Raw genomic sequence first — 24,931 nt, forward strand, 5'->3', positions numbered from 1 at the left:
CCACCTCACTACAAATAACTCAATTTTGTTTCTTTTTATGGCTGAGTAATATTCCATTGTATGTATGTGTCACATCTTTATCCGTTCATCTGTAGATGGACACTTAGGTTGCTTCCATGTCCTGGCTGTTGTAAATAGAGCTGCAGTGAACATTGTGGTACATGACTCTTTGTGAATTATGGTTTTCTCAGGGTATATGCCAAGTAATGGGATTGCTGGGTCATATGGTAGTTCTATTTTTAGTTTTTTAAGGAACCTCCATACTGTTCTCCTTAGTGGCTGTATCAATTTACGTTCCCACCAGCAGTGCAAGAGGGTTCTAAGGGCAGATTTCTTGAGAGAGATGAATTGCCTAAAATATTTTTAGTTGAGGAGGAACCTGCCTGTTTTACACTTACATATTTAAGACAAGCCAGAGATTTATTTGACCTAATAAGCATATTATGTTAAAAATTCAAAGCAAGGATTTGTGGGACTTAGTAACCAGTCACACCTTGGTGTGTATTTTTGCCGACTTCAGACTGTTTTCTTAGAAGGCCCAACTGAGATCAGCTGCTTTGAGGGGATAAATTCTTTGGGTATGCTTTTATCATTAATTTGTTTTTAAATTAAAAAACAGTATATGATCACTGTAACACATTTAAATTTTAGTCACTTCCCAGCCCCTCTCCCTAGAAATGAGTACTATTAATAATTTGTTGTGTCTTCTTCTAGGGCATATGTTTTCCTAGAATAGAAGTTTTGATTTAGTGGAGTACAAGAACATTTTGGACCATGCTGTAGTTTTTCTAGTGGCAGGGTAGGCTTGGATGGAGTCTTAGTGGTTTGTATATGGTTTCTGAGGGCTTTATTGGGGCTTGGGAAGAGCTTCCCATAGATGGGTGACTTTACATAAGAGAGGCAAGACAAATTTTAAAAAATTGCTGAGGATTAACTGTGCATGCTCAAAAGGTAAAAGTAATATTACTTTCTTCTTCCCCTTCCCTCTTGTGGTATTTGTGCTCTTCCTCCCAGAAGCTAGAGTTCAAATTAGTGTTGTTTATGCTGTGTTTAAGCTATGAATACGTTAAGACTTTTGTGTTAATATCTGTGGTAGTAGTCATAATTCTTTCAAGTGTCAGAAGCCCAAGTCATATTGGTTTAAGCAAAGAAAGGAATTTATGGCTTATTTGACTGAAAAGTTTAGGGATCTGGGTACTCAGAAAAGTAAGAATTTCTCTCTTTTTCTCTTGGTTTTGTTGTCCTTTCTGTTGATTTAATACCCAAGTAGGCTCTTTACACGTGGGGCCTCCAGGATTGTGTCCTATCAACTTAGCTTCAGCATAAAGAGGACATGTTGATGAACAACAAGGACCTATTGTACAGCACAGGGAACTCTGCTCAGTATTCTGTAATAACCTAAATGGGAAAAGAATTTGAAAAAGAATAGATATATTTATATGTATAACTGAATTACTTTGTTGTACACCTGAAACTAACACATTGTTAACTATACTCCAATATAAAATAAAAATTAAAAAAAAGAAAAAACATATCTTACCAAGAATTTCAACAGAAATTTTAGCATTGACTTTGGCCTGGATTAATGGGCCTGGATCAAATAAGTGTTTCTGGACTGTTATATGTGACCAACCCACCACAATTACGTAGACGTGACAATAGAGGAGCTGTAGTTTAGGTTATGCTAGGCTGTACTAGAATAATAACTCCCAAATCTCAGGGACTTTACGCAGCAAAAGCTTATTTCTTGCTCATGCAAAGTCAGCCACAAGGCTAGGTGATAACTCTAGTAGTCCATGTGGTAACTCAAGAATCCATACTGTTTTCACCTTGATCTTAACATGAAGCCTCCACAGTTGCTTCATCAGGGAATGAAGAAGCCCAGACGTTTATGCGTGAACTATAATGCTTTAGCTTGGTACTTAACACAGAGCTAACAGCCCATTATACAGAATTAGCCACATGGTTCTGCCTAACTGCAAGTGTGCTGGAAAATGTGTGAAATAATAGGGATCTTTATTTCTTTATTTCTTTTTGCGGTACGTGGGCCTCTCACCGCTGCGGCCTCTCCTGTTGCGGAGCACAGGCTCCGGACGCGCAGGCCCAGCGGCCACGGCCCACGGGCCCAGCCGCTCCGCGGCATGTGGGACCCTCCCGGACCGGGGCGTGAACCCGTGTCCCCTGCATCGGCAGGCGGACCCCCAACCACTGCGCCACCAGGGAAGCCCAATAGGGTTCTTTGATGAGCAGAAATATGTCTGCTACAAACTGTTACAGAATAAAAAAGTGTAGTGAGTGATGCAGGTAGGCATAGACAACAAATGTCAATTATAGCCTATAACTCTAAACAATGCTTAAAATGTTGATATACAAAATTATGTTCAGAATTTGAAACTACTTGCTCTTTGGAATGTTCTTCGCCCAACTTTGACTTGTTTTTATTTAAAGTAATTCAGGGACTCATGGTTGAAAATCACTGACTTTAAAAGTAATTTCCAGCCTGCAACCCATTTATAGGTTGGAGACTGTGGTTATAACCATAATAAGTTAATCAGTTACCTCATAATTGCTGATTTCCATAGATATTATAGTTTAAACCAGTACATCTCAAATTATTTGTGATGATGGACTAGTTTTTTTTAAAGTTTCTACTGATGCTTTTATAAAATACAATAAAAATTTAATGCTAGAAAAAAATGACATAAAAGGAGACATGAAATACAGGCCCTACTTTTTTTTACTGTTAGATTCAACATTTATAAAACTACTCTCAACTTCTGTTCTTAGCTTGTTGTGGGATAGGTAATGAGGAGTCTGGACCTTTACTGGTCCATGGATCATATTTTCAGGAGCGTGGTATAAAGGACTGTGGTTAATGCTTTGCAAATATTGTCTACTTTAATTCTCATAACCTTATGGGTTAGAGGTACTGTGTATCACCATTTATAGAAAACTGGGCACAAAGAGTGTGAGTAAATTGCCCAAGGTCACACAGAAGCCACACAAAACCCACGTAGTCCAGTTTGACTCCAGAGTCCATGTGCTTGTCTGCCTCTGATTTTGCAACGATGAAATGAGGTAGCATTCTAGTCCGAGACTGTCAAGAATGGACATAGATACAGGCAGAGAAAGTTACAATTGGAATTAATTCATTTGCCTAAAGAAAGAGAAGGTTAAGGATCACATAGTGATTATCATATAAAAGTAGAGTTACAGAGGATACTGACGAACTATTCTTTTATCCTGTAGTGGGTCCGCATCTGTTTACATTTTACCTTAGTTAGTATTATAATCCCTGATTTACAAAAGAAAATAATGATAGTATTTCCTTGAAATACGTGTCTTTCTGCCATAACTCAGTTTCATATACTGAGTACTTTGTTTCATATACTGAGTACTTTGTTTTTTTTATTCTTCCTCTTAATTCTTTTTAGTTTGATAGCATAATCAACCAAATTGTTACTATTACACTCGTATAAACATAGAAATAACATTTCTTTCTACAGGAATCAGTATTTTAAGGAGAAAATGTAAGTAATGATTGTCTATTATGATGGTAATAGGCAATCATGTTGCTGTCTTAATTTTTTTACATCATTAAATTCTTGATATAATGAAATTGGAAACTTTCAGAGTATTTGAATTTCAACAACAGTATTTTAGTAAATTTTAAAAAATCTTCTTCCTATAGAAATCTGGTTAAGAAGTACTGTCCCAAACGTTCCACCAAAGATGAAGAGCCAAGGTAAATTATATACCTATTTACGGTTGCATATTAAATTTTAAAAGAAGACCTATATTTTTGTTATTTAGTAAAATAAATATTATGCCATTAGCTTTTTATAAAGATTTTTAAAAGTTTATTTTAATAAAAAATCATAATGTTTATGAAAGAGGAAACTACTGTTTTTTCTTATGAGGTTGCATACTTCAGGGGGGGTTTATAATAGCTTTTTAGAATAGTTGAAGTGTGATTTCTAAGTAATAGGTGGACTGGGACTCCACTTGAATGATGTAGTCTCCAGAAGAAAAGGGTTTTTTTTTTCCATACTTTATTTTGTAGCTGTCAGCTTGTTAGATTCTTGCTTTTACTTTTACAGGTAGTAAAACAATTTGGCTGTTTGGTTTAAAGGATTAATGAAAAGGAATAAGGTTTTCAGGGTAATTTTGGAACTCTGAATAAAAGGTTTGCCTATGAGCAAACCTTTGCCTGTGAGCTTTTTGGCATTCTTAAACAGGGGGATACATGGATAGTTGTAAAATGCAGAAACAAAAGGAGACTAGACTTAAAACAACTTTGTGTGTAATTGTCAGTTGTTAGAGGATTCTCAGGTTTAGTGTTAATGGAGTCCTAGCTGAGCTGTCCACCTTCAGCTTATGTAAGAGTGTTCTGGCAGTGTATTCAAGTAGATCTGTACATTTTAATACAGTGATTCTCTTTGTTTCTCTCCTTCCCTCCACACACATTCTTTCTACCCTTATTTTTGCCCCTTCTTACCCCTCTGTGGTGCCAACCATAGCGGCACTTCAGTTGCATTCAGGATGTGGGCAGACATACAGGCAGCTGTGTCCAGAGCTGATAGCAAAATTGTTCTGTAGATCACCCATCGAGATGCATTTGAGTGGTATAATTGGCAGGTTCTGTCCTCTAGAGCAAGCATATCATCTCTGTAATAGGTTCAGCTGCCAAGCCTAGGAATCCAACCAAGTTCATTCCCAAGCTCAGGGCAGTTAATTGGCAACTTAAGAGATTCCAGTATGCTAAAAGAGCCTGCAGGTAGTATTCTTATTATTTTTTTGATCCCAAATATCCTTTTATTTATAAATTAAGACTGCCTGAAGATATATAAACATGTACAACTTGAGCTTAAGCAGGATTCTTTTCATACAAAGTTAATTTAGAGCTAGTAGCTGAGATTTAGGTTGAATATGTTAAAATTTGTTAAGTATCAGGCTCAATCTGTACCTCACAAAAACATTTATAATGAAAGTAAAAATAAATTTCACCATTTTTAATATGTTTTTGTCAGGTTTACTTCGTGTATAGCCTTTTTTAACATCCTTAACGAGTTAAATGACTATGCAGGACAGCGAGAAGTAGTAGCAGAAGAAATGGCGCACAGAGTTTATGGTGAATTAATGAGATATGCTCATGATCTGAAAACTGAAAGAAAAATGGTAATTCTTGTCATTTTTATACAGTTATAATAGTATATGAAATATTTTCACAGAAATGAAGTAATTACTTTGCTTTTTAAAATAATGTATAGTCATACAGCATAAACTGGTTTTCTATTTCTCTAAATTTCTTCTAGCTAAAATTATCTCAAGACATTCTTGCTAATTTGTGATCCTTCGGATTTAAGACTGAGGTTTGCTAAATTCCAGCCAGTGGGACAAATGTAGTTTACTGCCTGTTTTTGTTTCCTAGTTACCATGAGCTAAGAATGGTTTTTACATTTTTAGATAGTTGAAAATGAAAAAAAGAATATTTTATGACATGTGAAAATTATATGAAATTCAAATTTTAGTGACCATAAAGTCTTATTGGAACAGGCGCACACTCATTCACTTATATATTGTGTGTGGCTGCTTTTGCATTATATTAGCAGAGTTGAATATTTGTAACAGAGACAGAGACCGTGTGGTTTACAAAGCCTAAAATGTTTATTTGACCCTTTATAGAAAACTTTGTCAACCCCTATTTAGATAATCATGTATTTTCCAAGAGATTATATCTGTCTTAAAGATTATATTTAAAATATTTAAGTAATAGTCTATAAAATGCATTTTAGAGAATTTTTGCTTTACTAATAATCTATTCCTAAGTCTTGATAAAGTTTACATAATTAGTACCTTGAAAAAAAATTAAGTGAAAAGCCTTTTGGGGACTTTAGGCTTTAATTGGTATTGTAATTTAAAAATTTGTTTTGTTTGTTTTTTTGGTTGTTGTTATGATCTTCAGCATCTTCAAGAGGGACGAAAAGCCCAGCAATACCTTGACATGTGCTGGAAACAGATGGATAATGTGAGTTATAGTGTTTTCATGTTTAACATAAAATTTTGTAGCATTTAGCTCTAAATGCTCTTATGCTTCATATCTATTTGAGTTTAATATTTCTCAATGTAGTATTATTTGTAATTTGACGTTGGTGTAAGTAGAGAATATGAGACCATTTTGTCTGTTTTCCTTTTTTCTACATGGTTCTGTACTTGTACCAATTCTGTAATCTTCAGATAATTGTAAACATTTAGGAAGATTCTTTTTGACTTTGCCGTTGTTACTATAAAATATTGATAGAGGATAGAAGTAATAAGGAAATATTGATACATCCTAGAAGACCATGTGACTGAGACTAAGAGAAACTAGATTCTAGTTCTGCCTTTTCCTTAGCACCTGATTTTTTCTTGACTTCAGTTTTAGCAAATGAAAAATGAAGACAGTGAACTAGATTATATGAAATGTTTCTTCCAGTTCAGTGATTCTGTAATTGAGTGTTTCTAGTACTGGGCTGCTGGTCATAGACTATCTTACTGTAGGAAATAAAGTACTTTATAGGGCAAAATTATAAAAGCATAATAATTATTTACTTTAAAAACTTTCCAAAGGTACTTATTAATGTGGTTTTTCTTAAATATCCTGGCATACAGTCATTTGAAAACCAAGATGTTTACATGGAACATTTTATCTTCTTTACTTAAAACGTTATGCCAAATGATGTGCTGTCATATAAGGTTAATATTCTTTCTTGAACCCTCATGTTAGCAAGCAGTTTACTCTTTCCCTGCATACTTTTATGATGGACACTGTATTCCTTGAAAATTATGCTGAAGGGAGTTTTTCATGTTAATCAATTTAGCTTGTGGTTGTTGGAAAAACGACAAGTCTGAGATTAAAAAAAAAAAAGTATGCATATACGTGTACAGCTTTCAGCTTTTTTTTTTCTTTTTTAAAGGCACGGATTAAAAGCTTAGATTAAATTTCTACTATATAACTGTCACTGATGTAAGATTCTAATCACCAGTACTGATTGAGAATTCTTAGGTATATTAATAGTCTCTTTTCATTTTTGTTTTGATTTTCTTTCTAATTGGTTTCAGAAAGACTTCTAGGGAGTGTTTACATTTATTAAATTTTAAATTGCCTTAACTAGCGTCCTTAGTATCTGCCACCCAATGAATGTGTATGTATGTGTGTCTTTCATTTGCACAAAATAACAGACTCCTACACTCATGAGTTATTTGTCCCTTTAAAAACTGGAGTTGACACAAATCATTCCTGTTGATATGTGCTGACTTACCTTTAGAACAATTGTTAGTTATTAAGCAAAAGTCATAAGGGTCATAAAAAACAAGCATCAAAAAATGTAGGAGAGATTTCTTTAAGGCGTTAACAATATTGTGAAATAAAGGTGAGTTCAGCTCAACTCATGTTTATTGAAGGCATCTGTAACATGTATTGAGTCTGGTACAAAAGCAAATATGATATGGTCTTGTTTTTGTGGAGCCTGCAGTCTAGTAAGAAAGAGACACAAATATAATTTCTGTGTAATATGTAGAAATATGTGCAGGATGCCTTTTATAGTCCCATGTCTTCATGTCTAATCAAGAAAACGAAATTGTAAAATTCCTAACATGTTTGCAATAATTGAGAGGATATTTAAAGAACTAGGAGAGAAAGCTTGAATTAGTGACAGAGTATTGAACATTGAGAAAAAAAAATTTTAAAGACAGTTATTAACCCAGGATAAACAAAATAGGCCCCACTGACATTTAAGTTGAGGGCAGAAGACAGTAGCCTGTGAAGAAGATTTTGAAGGAATGGTCAGAGATTGAGAAGATTGAAGCATCAGAAATGGCAGGTCTATCAGGTGGTTCCAAATAACAGATCATATGAGTTTATAAGAACAAAGCTCGGAAACAGGTCAGTTCTAGAGTTGGTCAGTAGCTCAGTGATGTCACCAAGGCTGCTTTTTCTATCTGTCCACGTTGCTGTCTTGTCCATGGCCTTTTCCCTCAGACTTGTCCCTTTATGGTCAACAGTTGATTTAAGCAGCCAAGCACCACATCCTCATTCAGCTGCATGCAGAAGCAGGAGAGAGGAAGCATTTCTCTTCTGTTTCCTCTTATCAGGGAAGGAAAGCTTTCCCAGAAAACCCCAGCAGAATTCTTCATGGGTGCCTTTGACAGGATTAGATTACTTGACCATGCCCCAGCTGTGGGAAGGCTGGTAAAGCAAGTTATCAGCTCTTTTCAGCCTCCGTACAGGGAGGTGGGCTCTTCTGAGAAAGAATAGGGGAGTAGATGTGGCTGTTGATTAGTCTGCGACACAAAGGATGAAGAAAGGAGAATCTTTTCTGGAGTATATCCCTGTATTGTATAATGATATAATATCTTTCAGGGAAGGAGTATTTTTAATATTACTGTACTCATGATTCTTTTGCTGTTGCAAGGAAATTAGTAGGTAGATTTTTTTTCACAAACAATAGGCCACTTGATATAAAAGTATTGTTGTGGGCTTCCCTGGTGGCGCAGCGGTTGAGAGGCCGCCTGCTGATGCAGGGGACACGGGTTTGTGCCCCGGTCCGGGAAGATCCCACATGCCGCGGAGCGGCTGGGCCCATGAGCCATGGCTGCTGAGCCTGCGCGTCCGGAGTCTGCTCCGCAACGGGAGAGGCCACAGCAGTGAGAGGCCCGTGTACCGCAAAAAAAAAAAGTATTGTTGTGTATGAGTTGCCTCAAATTACACCAAAATTAGTAGCTATAGCTGTTCAATTTGAAAACACAGCTCTGAACTGAGTTTCAGAGAATTAACTGTGGAAATTTAGTTTTAATCTTCACAGGAAAGTGACATTCTGTATATTATGTATATTCAGGTATATTTATGCTTTGAATAAATTTTATGTATCTCATTTGATATCTCATACTAATAAAAATAGTAAGTACATTTAAAATTTTTACCCTGGAAACTAAGGGTAAACTAAAAGCCAGAGCAATAGTTGTGTGAGCTGATACAGTGGCATTTGAAAAGTGGTTCTAGAGGTTTTGGGGTATGGTTTACAGGACCTTGCTAAGGGCTTGGGGTTTAGTACTCACACGCTGACAAAGTTTAGGTTTTAGCTCTGTATGTTTGGAGAGTTGGAACTGAAATCCCTGTATAAAGTTTGACTCTTTGAAGGACTAAACCTTTAGCAAAAGGTGGCAGGAGCTCTGCCTACTGGCCAAGGGAGGTAGCGAAGAACCTTGTCTCTATCTGAAGGTCAAGGAGTAGGAGGTATCCTGTGAGAAATTTAAACCTTTTGACCTTGTAGTTATGAGGTTTGCACTATCTGAATAGTTTTGTAATCCTCAAGACAAGAAATTGACATTGTAACTGGTTAGGTAAATAGAAAATGTTGACATCCTGTGCTTTCTTCTGAGTAATTCTCAGAATACAGGTAGCAAGGCATATATTTTCCAGACAAGAAATTGGAAGAGTCTCTTCTGTGGAATTTAATTAGTTTGAGAGGAAAGACTTAAAGATACAGGCACCATGGTTTCTTCAAGGAAACTGCCTGGCCTTATCACTGTAGAGGAAAAGGCCATAATCCAATTAGCTTTTAAAATAAGAGCAGATTGGCAGGTATCCCCAGACATTTAAAAAAAAAACATCTAATGTAGATACCAGAGTATGCAGAAAAACTAGTATGCAGAAAAAAAAGCAACTTTGAAGAAACAGTGACTGTGAAAGGAAATAGAAATTAAAAAGCAAAAACAAGCAAAACCCAGAACTATTATTAACATTTTCATAGGGAATAGAGAAGTTATTACATCCATGAAATAGGAACAAGATACTATAAAGAAAGGAACATATAAAGAACAAAAAAGAACTTTATGGTAGCAGAAATGAAAAGCTCACTAGAAAGAATGAAATTGAAGAAATCTCTCAAAGTAGAGCAAAATGACAGAGATTGAAAATATGAGAGAAAATATAAGAGAATTAGAGGGACTCATCCTATAGGTTCATTTTCAAGATAGTAAGCATCTTAAAAAAGAGAAAACATAGAAAATGGATAGGCAAAATTAATTCAAGAAAATTTCCCCAGAACAGAAAGACATGAGTTTCCAGATGGAAAGGATTTTCCAGGTGCTCAGCACAGTGGATTCACAGCAAGACGTAGCTTCATGAAATTTCAGAACAATTAGGAGAGAAGATCCTACCAACCTCCAGAGAGAAAAAACAAAACAAAATAAACATATTTTATGCAAAGGATCAGGGATCAGAATGGGATCAGGAAGCCAGAAGACAGTGGAGTGGTACTTTTACATTTCTGAAGAAAGAAGATTTCCTACTTAGAGTTTCACACCTGGCCAAATTTTATCAGTTAAAATAGATGGAAAGGCATTTTCAGTCATGGAGACTTAAACAATTATCTCTTTTAGGAAGCTTCTTTTAGGAAGCTACTGCTGAATGTGTTCTAGTAAAATAGAGAAATGAACCAAGAAAGGGGCAGGTGTGGAACTAGGAAACAGGAGATTCGAATTAAGGGAGAATTGAAAGGAATCCCCAGGAAATGGTGAAGGGGAATCCCAAGGTAACAGTTATTCAGTAGGCCTAGTTTGGTAACCAGTTCAAATTTTAACAGGTTACAAACCTCTGGGTTCTTGATTTCATTAAGAAGATAAAATTGATAGAATTCTGAATATGTTTGAATTAACTGAGGAGAGATGTAAAGAATTGGGGACACTAGGGTTGAATTAGAGAAAAGTACATTGAAAACTAAAGCAAATTTTTTAGAAAAAGACATTAACTTCAGGATAAAAAAATACACAGGAAAGTAAATATATCATATGCTCAGTTGTAAATAGGTTTTGCAAAGTCATACTAATTTGAATTAAATTTAAAAAATTTTAGAGGTCATTCTGGGCAGGTGGTATTCCTGGGACACTTGGAAGAAACAACACAAAACCACTTTGGAGGGATGTTTCCACATTCTAAGCTACATTGGGACTCCATCAAAAAAAAAAAAAAGAAAAGAAAAGAAAACAAGCAAACACCAAAATCAATCAACCAAACATATAAAAACCAAACAAAAAACACCAAACAAACCAAAAAAGTCATGCTTAAGATGAGCTTAAAATAAAAAATTACAAAATACATATGATTATTTTCCTTATTATAAAGAGATTGAGATACATAATGAATATTAACTCAGTCATGCCTATGATTTTTTTTCTTCACAGTCTTATGATGTCTGATATTTAAGGCACATGGTTTGTAATAGTAAAATTCTTTGCTAATTTAGAAAAATTTTACTTGTGTAATTTTACACAGTACACAGTGGCAATACCTTAAAGTTACTTTCTTTTTTATTGAGGTATAGTTGGTTTACAATATTGTGTTGGTTTCAGATGTACAGCAAACTTATTCAGTTATATATATATATAAATTCTTTCAGATTATTTTCCAGTATAGGTTATTATAAGATATTGAATATAGTTCCTTGTGCTCTATAGTAAATCCTGTTGCTTATCTGTTTTATGTATAGTAATTTATATCTGTTAACCCCATACTCCTAATTTATCCCCCTGTTCCCTTTCCCCTTTGGTAACCATAAGTTTGTTTTGTATATACATTCACTCGTATTATTTATTTAGATTCCGCTTATAAGTGATATCATATAATATTTGTCTGACTTAGTCTGCTTAGTATGATATTCTAGGTCCATCCATGTTGCTACATATGATAATATTTCATTCTTTTCTTTATGGCTGAGTAATATCCCATTGTATATATATAGCACATCTTCTTTTTTTTTTTTTTGCGTTACGCGGGCCCCTCACTGCTGTGGCCTCTCCCGTTGCGGAGCACAGGCTCCGGACGCGCAGGCTCAGCGGCCATGGCTCACAGGCCCAGCCGCTCCGCAGCATGTGGGATCCTCCCGTACCGGGGCACGAACCCGCGTCCCCTGCATCAGCAGGCGGACTCCCAGCCACTGCGCCACCAGGGAAGCCCCTATAGCACATCTTCTTAAACCAGTTGTCTGTTGATAGGCATTTGGGTCGTTTCCAAGGCATAGCTATTGTAAATGGTGCTGCTGTGAACATTGGGGTGTATGTATCTTTTCAAATTAGAGTTTTCGTCTTTTCTGGATATATGCCCAGGAGTGGGACTGCTGGATCATATGTTAGTTCTAGTCTTAGTTTCTTGAGAAACCTGCATACTGTTTTCCACAGTGGCTACACCGATTCGCATTCCCACCTTGTAGGACAGTTCCCTTTTCTCCACACTCTTTCCAGTGTTTATTATTTGTAGACTTTTTTGATGATAGTCATTCTGACCAGTGTGAGGTGATACTTCATTGTGGTTTTGTTTGCATTTCTCTAATAATTAGCTATGTTGAACACCTTTTCATGTGGCTGTTGGACATCTCTATGTCTTCTTTGAAGAAATGTCTGGGTCTTCTGCCCATTTTTTGATTGGATTTTTTTTTGATATTGAGGTGTATGAGTTGTTTATATATTTTGAATGTTAACCCCTTATCAGTCACATCATTTGCAAACATTTTCTCCCATTCCATAGGTGTTTTTATTTTGTTGATGCTTTCCTTTGCAAAAGCTTTTAAGTTTGATTAGGTCCCATTTGTTTAGTTTTGCTTTTACTTCTTTTGCCTCAGGAGACTGATCTAAGAAAGTATTGTTGCGATTTATGTCTGAGAATGTTTTGCTTATGTTCTCTTCTAGGAGTTTAATGGGGTCCTGTATTATGTTTAGGTCTTTAATACATTTCGAATTTATTCATTTTTTTTTTGCGGTACGTGGGCCTCTCACTGTTGTGGCCTCTCCCGTTGCGGAGCACAGGCTCCAGACACGCAGGCTCAGCGGCCATGGCTCACGGGCCCAGCTGCTCCGCAGCATGTGGGATCTTCCTGGACCGGGGCACGAACCTGTGTCCCCTGCATTGGCAGGTGGACTCTCAACCACAGCACCACCAGGGAAGCCCTCGAATTTATTCTTATATAAGGTGTTGAGGGAGTGTCCTAATTTCATTGATTTACATGTAGCTGTCCAGTTTTCCAAATACCACTTGCTAAAGAGGCTGTCTTTTCTCCATTGTATATTCTTGCCTCCTTTGTCATAGAGGTGTGTCGTAGGTGTGTGGGTTTATTTCTGGGCTGTCTTTTTTGTTCCATTGATCCATGTCTTTTATTGTGCCAATACCATGCTGTTTTGATAACTGTAGCTTTATAGTATTGTCTGGAATCTAGAAGGGTTATGCCTCCAGCTTTGTTCTTTTTCCTCAGGATTACTTTGGCAATTCTGGGTCTCTTATCGTTCCATATAAATTTTAGTATTATTTGTTAACTTCTAAATGAGATAAATCTAATTTTATTTTTCAGCATTTTAATTTTTTTTAACAGAGTAAAAAGAAATTTGAAAGAGAATGTAGAGAGGCAGAGAAGGCACAACAGAGTTATGAAAGATTGGATAATGATACTAATGCAACCAAGGCAGATGTTGAAAAGGTAAGAAATAATCCAAACTGACTTTAATATCAAAATATTATTACTTGCATATGGAGAGTAGTTACAATATTTGTGTTGGTATTAGAGTTTCCTCAAGAGATACACTACATCTAAATCTAAGATACACAAATATTTGCATACTTTACACATAGTGGTCTGAGAAAGTAATTAGAATAAAATTAATATATTAATGTCAACTGCATTCTGAGTGTATAGGAAAGACATAGTTGGTATTAGGAATGAGTTTCTATCCTATTTAAAAATAAGATAGAAAGTCTAAGGTATGTTGATGGGGTATGCAAATAGAGGCTGGATAGTGTGCTTCCCAACTATACAGAAGGGAAAACATGATAAAACTGTCAGAAGTGTGATATCAACTATTTGTTTATTATTTGATTAATTCAGTCGTTCATTTTGGAAAACTGAATTCTCTCTTGTCATTCACTGACTGATTCTGGGCCAGATGTTCTGTAACATTACTGTTGGTAGGATCAGCCCTGTAACTTTTGCTGCTTAGCTTCTCCTTCTCCCCTGCTGTATGTTCTTTATCTTAGGACATTTGACACAGTGATAGTGCTGAAATGTTGGGATTTTGAAAAATAGATGAACCTTACTCCATGTTTTTGTATATACAAAGGCCCAACATTAGTATATTTTCTCCTTCGAATTTTGTAATTTCCTATAGCATCAGAACAAGAAAAAGCAAGAGGAAAGGAATAATTTATTTTCTACCTTCCATTTTCTTTACCAGTTTTTAAAAACCCCAAAATCATATACATTTCAGGTTACAGTTACCTTAAAGTTCTTCTAGTATAACTTATGATGGCGTTTATCTTGTCTACCCTATTTTTAATAACATATCTCTTACGATAGTAAGTTCCCTGTTATTGGGAATATAGAGTCTTAAAATAGTCTGTTCATTTTTTTAAAAAAAACTACCATTTCCTTATATTGACCCCATTTGTCTCCCTGTTCAGCTTTAGTTTCTTTGAGGTACCAGAAAAATAACAAATCTATATTTTTCTCAAAATAGGTTTTTAGATATTTGTAGCAGATTATCTACCCCTAGATGAACTATTGTGTTTCTTCACCTATTGCACATATGAAATACCTTCAAGTTACTTTTCAGACATCTTCAAGTTAATACTTTCCTTTGGATACCAATTTAACCAATATTCTTTGTTACCTCAAATTGGGTATAGTTCAGTCTGATCAGTTCTGAGTTTGATTACCTCCTTTGTTTTGAACACTAAATTTATGTTAATTATACCCTAAATGTATTTTGGGCAACCACATTGTTTGGCTTGACTCTCATTGAGTTTATGGTTAACTGAAATCCCCATGTCTTTTCACATATGGTGTGGTATAAGAATATGTGTCTCAGACAGAACTTGTACTGTTGGTCTTTTAAACGTATATGCTACATCTGTATCAATTATTAGATTTGATCCTGCTGTTAAGATTTTTGGATCCTGATTTTGATCATCCACTATATTAATTTCCTTCCAGGTATCATGTCATACACATAATGTGTTATCATTACTTGATAAAAATGTGGACCACAACACTTGCAAACAGCCCTATTTTATATATGGGAAACTTCCTTGCTGGTTGACATTGACTCCTTAAGAACTCCTTTGACTTATTATCAAACATCAATTGAATACATAGTTTATGTACTAGGCAAGTTAGGCGAACTCTTTAACTGGACTCTCATTTTTAACTTATTCATTTTGTCTATAAAGGTATCTTTAGAGACAGGTCAGATGTCTTGAAATCTAGATATAACATGTCTACTAGTTAGTTTCATCTAACTAGTTCAGAATTTTTATGTTTATATCTTCCTTTTTTATTCTTATTTGTTTGCAACCCCTTTAATTATTAGAGAATTAGGAAAACTTTGAGGTTTTACTTTAGATACCAGAGAGTAGAGGAATTCTGTTTTAAGTGACCAGGAAGGGAAGGGAACATAGTTTCAAGTTACTACTTATGAAAGTTTAAAAAAAAAGCATAAAAAAACAGGTGAAGAGGGAGCAGGCCGAGTATCTTCCTAAAGAAAAGGAAGTCAGTTGCACAAAACCGTGAATATACGTAACGCTATCAAACTGTACACTTAAAAATGATTAAGATGGTAAATTTTATGTTATGTGTATTGTGTGTTTTGCTACAATTAAAATTTTCAAAAAATTTGATGAAATATAAAAAGAAAAAGAAAGAAAGAAAGGAAAGGCAGTAGATGTGAAACCCAGAATATGCCAGGGAAGGTGTCAATTGTTTTAGCTTCTAGCCTTATTCTCTTACATAACCTGCTGGAGCCTTTCTCCCAGGCCTTGGGAATCACAGCCAGTGACTTGGAACATGAGGAGCTTCCTCTGAAAGAACCATTGTGGGTAGGGAATATTCTGGAAACCTTTTATTCCATCATAGTTTGTGAGAGGAGGGAGAAAAGGGAAAGGAGTGAATGAATGTGTACTTAACGATCCCAGGTTAGAACTTGAAGTGTATTTTTCTGTAGAAATATTTTGGGCCATGGTGTTTAGTTTTCATAGTACTTATTTATTTTAATTTTCAAGTACACTGTGGATTAAATGGATTTTTGTGGACTTATCTGAGATCTTGACTGCCATGTATTTCTGTAGGTCAGTTTATTTCTGAGTTCAGAAGAACTAACTTGTAGACCTACTGTTAGAAGGTTAGGGATTACAATTGTAAAAACTAGAATTAGAATAATCAAGTGTATTCGCAATGTGCTTTTATTGATATAATTTTCAAAGCACTCTCATCTAACATGATTTATAGCTTGGAACACTGAAAAATTTTCAATTCTTATTTTGTTTTTTTCTATTACTTTATAACAATTGAGAAAATTGTTTAGATTTCCCCTCCAATAAATCTAGATTTGTGCTGTTTGTATTCTGATGTTCTCACCAATGAATCAGTAGATGGTACTAATATTCTTATTCAAAAAGCATTTCTATAAGACCTTCCTTGAGATGAACAGAACTATATTCTAAATAAGCATTCTTTAAATAAAGTACCTGTGGATTTGTATAGCGGTAGAAATTATTGTTAAGCATTACATTATCCCCAAATCCCATTTTTACTATTATTTGGTTTCACTCTGGTTCTGGGTTGGATATAACTGGATTATGTTTAAAGAAATGTTTTACTGCTAACTTTGTAACTGTCTAAATTATTCCTGATGCTATTTTTCTCTTCTGATTAAAAGCTTACTATTTCAAACCATAATGTTGTCATTTATTTAATTAAAAAAATCTGAATTTGTTAAGGAGAAACTTTATTTTCATGGATTATTGTAAGGGGGAGGATTTATTATTGCAGTAAGAAAAAGGGAATATTGCAACAGGGAGACTGGCCATAAGATCTGTAAGCCTCTCCTTTACTTTTAAATGATATCAGTAGTTAGAAAAAGTCTCGTTTTAGTATAACTTCTAGAAAAGTGAATTAGCTGTGATTTTGTTGCTCATCTTGTCGTTGGTGATGATTTGGACCAATTTGCCTCTAGGCTAAACAGCAGTTGAATCTACGTACACATATGGCTGACGAAAATAAGAATGAATATGCTGCACAATTACAAAACTTCAATGGAGAACAGCACAAACATTTCTACGTAGTGATTCCTCAGATTTACAAGGTAAAATTTGGAGATGTGAAATTAACCTAATTTTAGATACGGAAGAGCTAGTCTTTAAATGTAAAACTTTAAAATTTCAGGCATCAATCAGAATGTTTCTAGATTCACTAGTTAGTCATCAAGATTGGTGATAAGAAATTTATGATTATAGATGTGAAAAGTAGATTTTTTCTGACTGAAATCACAGATTTTTCTACAGATTTATTAGTAGTATATTAAACAGTTCACTCAAACAGACATTTTCTAGATAAATTTTAATACTACATTATTAAGTCTTATGAGATGGGAGAATTCATTGGAACTGTGTATTGTAGTCTGCTCACTTAGAATTTGGATGTAGCTTTTTGACACTATAACAGAATCATTGGCATTAGTCCAGATGGCAGAAATAAATCTTAAGAAATGCATTTGCTAGCCTGGTTTTTGCCTGCTTATCTTCCTAGCTGCCAGATCATAAATGTAATTCAGGCTTATAAATCCCATCCATCATCATTTGATGATACTAATTGCCAAACGGCCCTCAGGTAAGGACTCCGGAGGTTAAATTATGTTACCGCCTATTCTAGAAAGAAGAGAAATTAGAGAAAAGGGATTTAGTGAAACAGTGTTGAAAACAGTAGTACCTGAGAGAGCAGAGCTTTTGTGAAAAGAGTGTCAGTCCAAATACACCTTTTTTTTCTTGGAGGCAAGTTAGAAGTACAAAGGAAGCATAGTGAGAGGTGGTGGACTAGAGAGGGTATCAGATTTCAGTCATTTAATCCAGAGCGTCCAGTCAGCCTGTCCTCACTCTGTGGTGCTTTTCTAAACTTACCAGCTAGGCCTTCGTATTCTGGGGAGACCTTAACTTGGAGATCCACTGCTTTTCTGTGTTTTGGGGCTTGATCCTTTTGTTTGTACTTTGCTATGGAACAGTCTTGCCACTTTGTGATGCTGGGCGCAGTTCTTTTGTGAAAATGCAGGTTTCAAAATAAATTCCCAGGCTTTGGGAAGTAAAGAGGAAAAAAGTAGTAATGAAGGCTTTGGGAGCTAGGGGACTTCAGCAGTGTAGTTGCTTCCTATGAGAAAGAAAGGTCATTGTTGACAAATAAGAAGTGTCAAAAAATGCCTTTAAGTTATTCGGCATAATTGTGTCCTGGCATAATTCTTAGTGCCATGTGCCAATGAATTTTTGAATTGTAGGGATTCCGTACATGTATCACTTTGACCTTGTGGCTTCTTGTTTTTCCTCTTGTGTCTCCAACCTTTCGATAGTCACTTTGAGCTGTAGAATGTGGTAGGTTTGGGTACCCATTGGTATGCGGTCAACTGTGGATTCTTGGTCCAGTCAGATCTTACCAAAATGTTCTGAACTAACTTAAGGGTTTAGAATGCTCACACTTGTATATGTTTTATGCCAGTTGCTTAAAAAGGAAAAAAAATGTGTCAAAATTTTGTGTTAAAATGAAACTTTTCCTAGAGCATAAACAACAATAACTGCTCTGACTGAAGAATGAACGGTGGAGGTTGTATGAAACAGAGATCTGGTAGCCTGTAGGGGGTCCTTTAGAAGGCTTGAAAACTGTTGTCACCTGGTTTTAGGATATACTAAAAGCCTTGTGTATATATATATATTTTTTGCTACTTCCCAGACCTCAAGTTTTAAGTACTTTAAGTCTGTAGCACTTGTTAAAAGGTATTTACAACAGTGTAACTGTTAGGGTAGAATCTTTGTGGGTTTTTTTTTTTTTGGAAGGGGGCTGCTTCAGAATGAAAAGAAAATTCAGTTTTCCTTTTTTTTTTTTTTAAAATTCCTAATTATTAGCAACTACAAGAAATGGATGAACGAAGGACTATTAAACTCAGTGAGTGTTACAGAGGATTTGCAGACTCAGAACGCAAAGTTATTCCCATCATTTCAAAGTGTTTGGAAGGAATGATTCTTGCAGCAAAATCAGTTGACGAAAGAAGAGTAAGTGTTTTATAATTAATTTGAGTAATATATTTGGTTTAAGTTAGTGAAATGAATTGGGAAAGGGGGGAAGTAATTGATGGTTAGCTGATTTTAAGTTATATTCTGTAGAAGTAACTTATTGCCAGACTCCTCTGGGCTGTAAGGATCATTCTAAACACTAAAATTCTGATTGTTTAAAAGGAAAGAGTTCTAATGCTTCTCTTTCCTTTCCCCACTAATTTTTCAGTTCTACTCCAAGAGTATAACTAACCTATGAACTGTATGTTACAAACTGTATGATACTGTTAGTCTAGTGAAAGTTTAAAGAAGGAAATGGTCAGCTCTAGAGTTGTAAGAGTTGCTTGTAACCACAGGAGTTGGTACTTGAGCTGCATTTTGAAGCCTGAGGAGTGTATGGAATGATGGCTCAAGAGAAAAGAAGGAGGGCATTATGAGTAGAAGGTACTGCCTTCAAGAAGCCCTGCTCCTCTTGAAGAAGTAATTCTAATCACATTATATCTTGATTAAGGTCTAGAAAAGGGCTTGTACCTGGTCATTTATCAGTAAATGTTGATTTAGTGAGTGAGAAGCTAAGGTTAACAGAAAATGAGGATATGAGGGAAAAGGAAGAGAAGAGAACCAGTGTTTGGGGAGTGCCAAATATGTACTACGTATTTTAGTTTTCATGGCAAGTTGGTTTTATATGAGTGAAGGTCTTTCTTGTAACAGAATTTTGACTTAAATTTAAAAAAGGAAAGAAGATTTTGGGGTTCTTTGGGAATTCAAACATACATTTATATTTTGGTATAGCTGCATCCAAGGTTACAAATATAGTTAGGTCCTTCTCCTCTCTCCCTCTTCTTACCCTTTAGCAGATGATTGGTGGGGGTGGCATTAGTGACAAAAAAAAAGTAAGGTATGACCTAAGGATGACTTTTGACTAAATGATAGGCAAAATGTACTACCAACAGAGATAGGGAATAAAAGAGGAGAGCTGGTAGGGGTGGGCGAGGAGTTTGTAGAGATAAAGTATTCTGTTTGCAAATAATGATTTTAAGGTGTCAATAGAACATTCAGATAGAGGTATGTATGTCCAAAATCAATATATAACACTTATGTGTGTTTTAAAGTTTTGGGTAAATGGTGCTAAACTTTATTTGAGTTAATTTTTGCACTCAGTATTGTTTGTGAGATCTTTTTTCATTGTTCTGTTAACATTTCCTCGTATGTCTTTAATATATTTTATTTATCCTTTCCCCTGTTGCGTGAATGAAAGCCTTTCTACTTGTCTCTTACCCTCTTTTACAATTAGATGCCCTTTCCTCTTTTCCATAGGTCACCTTCTTTGGAGACATCCTGTAAAACAGAAAACCCTTTTCCTTTAAAACTTAGAATTTCTACTTGAGAATAACCCTGAGTGAAAACATCCGTGAACATTACAAATTAATAAAGTAGTAATTTGTAAATTATTTTTCTATAGGAATTAAAATATTTATGGTTTATTACATATTCACAGGAAGAAATTATTCACTTTAAACCTTTAATAAGTATTGTAGAATTATTTCTTTAAATTTTTATTTGTTATTCTCTAACACAGATTAAGGTTTTTGAAAGCTAATATGGTATCATAAGCAAATGAAATGGTTAAAAAAAACATGTTTCTTGTGTATAGGACTCTCAGATGGTAGTAGACTCCTTTAAGTCCGGATTTGAACCTCCAGGAGACTTTCCATTTGAAGATTACAGTCAGCATATTTATAGAACCATTTCTGATGGGACTATCAGTGCATCCAAACAGGAAAGTGGGAAGGTGGATGCCAAAACCACAGTAGGAAAGGCCAAGGGCAAGTTGTGGCTCTTTGGAAAGAAGCCAAAGGTAAAAGTCATAAAATTCCTCTATGCTAATAATTTTGTTTTAGTTTGTCATTTAAAATGATGTAGGTATTGAATGGATAATGGTTTACTATTAATAGAGAATAAATATTTTGATTTGAATGATTCAATTAACTTTTCACTTAGTAGAAACATAGAATTTTGTACCTTAATAGTAAAAATTATTTCTGGATTTAACATTTGACTGCCATATAAAAATGAGTAAAAATACTAAATAAGCTGTTAACATCTCTTAAATTATATGCTTTTGAAATTTCATTTGTATTTAGTTTCAGTTCAAATTTTTTCAGAATCATTATGATCTGACTCTAAGATCACAAAAATTGCAGTTCTCAGTTGGAATGAATGATTGACCACAGCAATAATAAAATGTCAGATTAGGTCTTATAGATCATACTAATAAGGTTATTTTTATTATCCATGTGAATATTTAATGGGAAGGGCTCAATGCGTGTGTTATTTGAAGTTTAAAAAAATCTCTAGTTTACTAAGAGAATCTCTCTTAACCTCCTGTTGAAACCCATCTTTTGATGTGCTGTTTATTTTAGATAGATAAATTTAGCTCAGCAGGTGAGCAAATGGAATAGATGTGTGCTTAATCTTCTTATCAATTTAATGGCTATAAAGTGTCATAATCAGGAGAATAGATATGTACTTTTAATCTGATGTTCTGTATTAAAGTATACATGATTATTTTAATTCATTTTTCTGATCTTGACATACGAATGTAGATAAAATTTAACTCATTATAATATACCTGTAAATATCTTTAAAAGCACAATTATAATTAACTCAAGCTTTATTCATGCTTTTCATAATATTGTCCCATTGAGAAGTTGAGAGGTGAGACTTTTTTTAAAGTCAGATCAGAGTAGCTAGGAGAGCTTAGAAAAACAAGGAATACTGAAATTTTTTTTAAAAAAGAGGTGCAACAGGGATGAAATAGAAACAGTTTTGAGAGGAAAGCCACAACGTAATGAAATTATTTTGCCTATTTATGATAATCAGTTACAATTTTAATATTTTAATAGACATTGACTATTTAGATAACTTTAACTGTAGCTGCTGCCTTTATCTCTGACAAGTATTATAGGTTAAGTATAACTAACTAGGTGGTGCTAATATTCTAGAAATCGGAAGAGAATTTTTTTGTCTAGGTCCTATTGCTCTCTCTAACCTTATAATTTGTATACACTCTATATTTTCAGTCTGTCAGCTTGTAAAAAAGTGATGAAGTGGTACATTTTTAAAAGTAAATTTGACTTTTTAAAATGACAGTTTTGGCAAAGCTATGTTAACTTTCTTATAATATTTTTATAGAAAACTTTATTTGAGATATATTTTGTAAAAAGTATGTTGCCAAAAATAGAATTTTCATTTAGGAAAAAAAGCTATGCACATTTGGCTTATTGATTCCTTTCTTTATTTCCATATTAGCCACAGTCCCCACCCTTAACCCCTACTAGTTTATTCACATCCAGTACTCCTAATGGGTCCCAGTTTCTCACATTCTCCATTGAGCCCGTGCATTATTGTATGAATGAAATAAAAACAGGGAAGCCCAGAATTCCTTCTTTCAGAAGTCTCAAAAGAGGGGTAAGTTTAATAATGGGTTAAAATGCATGATGGCCTATTGTGTGTGTACTGTGGCTTTTAATACTCTCCACCCTCATTATAAGGCTCTCTCCTATATATATGTAGTTTAAAACACGACAGAATTAAGTATAGCCGCCCTCAAGTTAAAAACAACTCCTCTTTATAACATTTGAAATGCTCACCCATAAAAGAATGGTATTATAAAGAGGGTGCTGGGTACCATCATATTAGCTATTTTTTTTGTTGTTGTTGTTTATGTGAAGTCATATGTTCGCCATTGTCTTGTAATGTATTTACATTTTTAAGACTTTCAGTAATTTGTCACTGGAGATACTCATGTAATAATTTGCCACTAATGACCTCTGCGAACTTATAAAGTATTATTTTGTTGGCAAAAAAAATCAAGTTCTATTTTAATTTTAATGGCCCTACTTTCAGAAGCATAAAACACAGTTTCCAATAGTTAAATAAAAAATCAAAGATAGGCATGTTAAATATCAAGATTGTAGATCAATTAAGATAATATATTAGAAAGTACTTTGTAAGTTGTAAAGCCTATAAAAATGCTAGATATTATTGAGTAATGGTTATATGGAATTTGTATTGAGTAATTGTTACAGGAAGTATTTTTTACCAAATATTTCCTTTTTTTTCCCCAATAGGCTAGCCTTTGGCATTTACTTAAAACTAAATATACTCTGCAAATGAAAAGTTTTAGAATAGTAAAAAGCAAATATTAAATTGTTTCTTAGCAACAACTGTTATACTACTGATAAATTAGTGTTACTTCATTATGTTAGTCTAATTTCTTTTATGATCTGATTTTAAGACCGTGTTTGTAATATTCATAGCTCATAATTTAGATACATTTATGAGATTTGTATGAGCATTTGTTTGGACATATAAAAAACATAGGTGTGATACTCCACCAATGAGAACTCAGAGTCTAGTAGTGTCATAAGAACTCTAATCATTAACAGCAATACACTCACTCTTGGACTCACTCTTCCTTGCAATCCCTCTCTCTTCCTTTCTTTTCCCTGCTTCTCCTCCCTTCCTCTCTCCCTCTGTTCCTTCTCTCCCTTTCATTTCTTTCTTCTTTTTCCTTCTCTGTCTAGCCTGTGTGTTTCTCACTGTTTGTAGCCCTTTCTATCTTCAAATTGCTTTAGTTGGGTTTCTCTTCTGGCCACATGTGGACAAGATACATTAATTTAGGGCAAAATTACATTATTATTTACATTTCCATTGAAACAGTATGACAAACAATTGGTATCAGTAGTGCAGCAGAAATATCCTAGTGTATTATGTTCTTTTTGGGACTTCCTTTTTTCCTATAATGACGTGAACTTCTTTGCGTCTACCTTTTCTAATTCTGTATGTGAATGATATAGGTTAATTTCATGACATTTTGAAAAGTCCCTGTGAATGAGTCTGTATTATACCTACAAGCACCATAGGTGCCTGTTATCACTTTTCAAAGCTCTTATTACTTGTTTTAAAAGACTTTAAGAAATCATACGTGGGATTTCTATTGCCTGAACAATAGAGTAGAATTAATTCCCATCTTTCTTCTCTTTGATGACTTAGACTTCATTAAATATTATGCTTTTTCATAAATCATGAGAAAGTACAAATAGTAATTTCTAGTAGCCATATTTTTGTAATCACGTATGTGTCCTACATATCGAGTCTACCAGGCCCAGTTACAGTACCCTACACAGTATAGTCATAGAGGTATGCAGTAAATATAATTCTTTGAAAAAAGTTTAGGCAGTTAGAACTGGGAGCCCTGGAGAGAGAAGCTTAAATATGTGCCATCTTCATTGTTATTGAATAAATCTATTGGTAGAATTTTATAACCGTAGAACTTAAAAGTATCTGCGGAGTCATTATTTCTCGTATTTCCACATATTGCTTTAATTTAAAATATTAGTACATTTGGCGGGGGGGTGGGGGGCTAGTTCCAGAAGGCCAAAATGGTCCCACTTTTATTATTAGTTATCATGCCAAAGAAAAAAGCAGTATGCAAGATGGAAAATATGACAGACAAACTAACTAGAGATTGGAGAATAGAGCAGGAAGTAAAGTTTATTACCTTGGCATTGAGAAGTTTCTTTCTATTTTGATTGGTATTTGGTAGTTTACTAGATACTATTTCGAAATTATGTTTTCTTCCACTTAAGAATTTTCTCAATATAGAAAAAGAAGATAAGCTTTAAGAAGGCAGTTTATGTGTTTTTACATGGATTTCCATGTAAGTCCATTAAACTTACAAAGTCTTAAGGTTTCATAAAGCTGATGAGTTGTACCATTCAAAGCAGAAACTCTTGTTTTGAGCTATATATTTGTTAC

At 34.6% G+C, this 24,931-nt stretch overlaps 1 protein-coding gene across 3 annotated transcripts in view; it reads left to right on the top strand.

Annotated features, from left to right (window-relative positions):
• FNBP1L (formin binding protein 1 like) overlaps positions 1 to 24,931 on the top strand; it is a 120,565-nt gene that overhangs the window by 79,760 nt on the left and 15,874 nt on the right. For 2 of the 3 annotated variants that reach the window (XM_067726951.1, XM_067726952.1), the window contains exons 3-10: positions 3,692 to 3,745; positions 5,031 to 5,178; positions 5,966 to 6,028; positions 13,401 to 13,505; positions 17,032 to 17,160; positions 18,962 to 19,108; positions 20,763 to 20,966; positions 22,421 to 22,579. In XM_067726951.1, the coding sequence (XP_067583052.1) occupies positions 3,692 to 3,745; positions 5,031 to 5,178; positions 5,966 to 6,028; positions 13,401 to 13,505; positions 17,032 to 17,160; positions 18,962 to 19,108; positions 20,763 to 20,966; positions 22,421 to 22,579 (1,009 nt within the window). The remainder of the gene's footprint in view (positions 1 to 3,691; positions 3,746 to 5,030; positions 5,179 to 5,965; positions 6,029 to 13,400; positions 13,506 to 17,031; positions 17,161 to 18,961; positions 19,109 to 20,762; positions 20,967 to 22,420; positions 22,580 to 24,931) is intronic. The other variant, XM_067726953.1, reaches the window with a different exon arrangement.

This window comes from Pseudorca crassidens, chromosome 2 (assembly GCF_039906515.1).
Source record: "Pseudorca crassidens isolate mPseCra1 chromosome 2, mPseCra1.hap1, whole genome shotgun sequence".
In the NCBI taxonomy this organism is placed as follows: Eukaryota; Metazoa; Chordata; class Mammalia; order Artiodactyla; family Delphinidae; genus Pseudorca; species Pseudorca crassidens.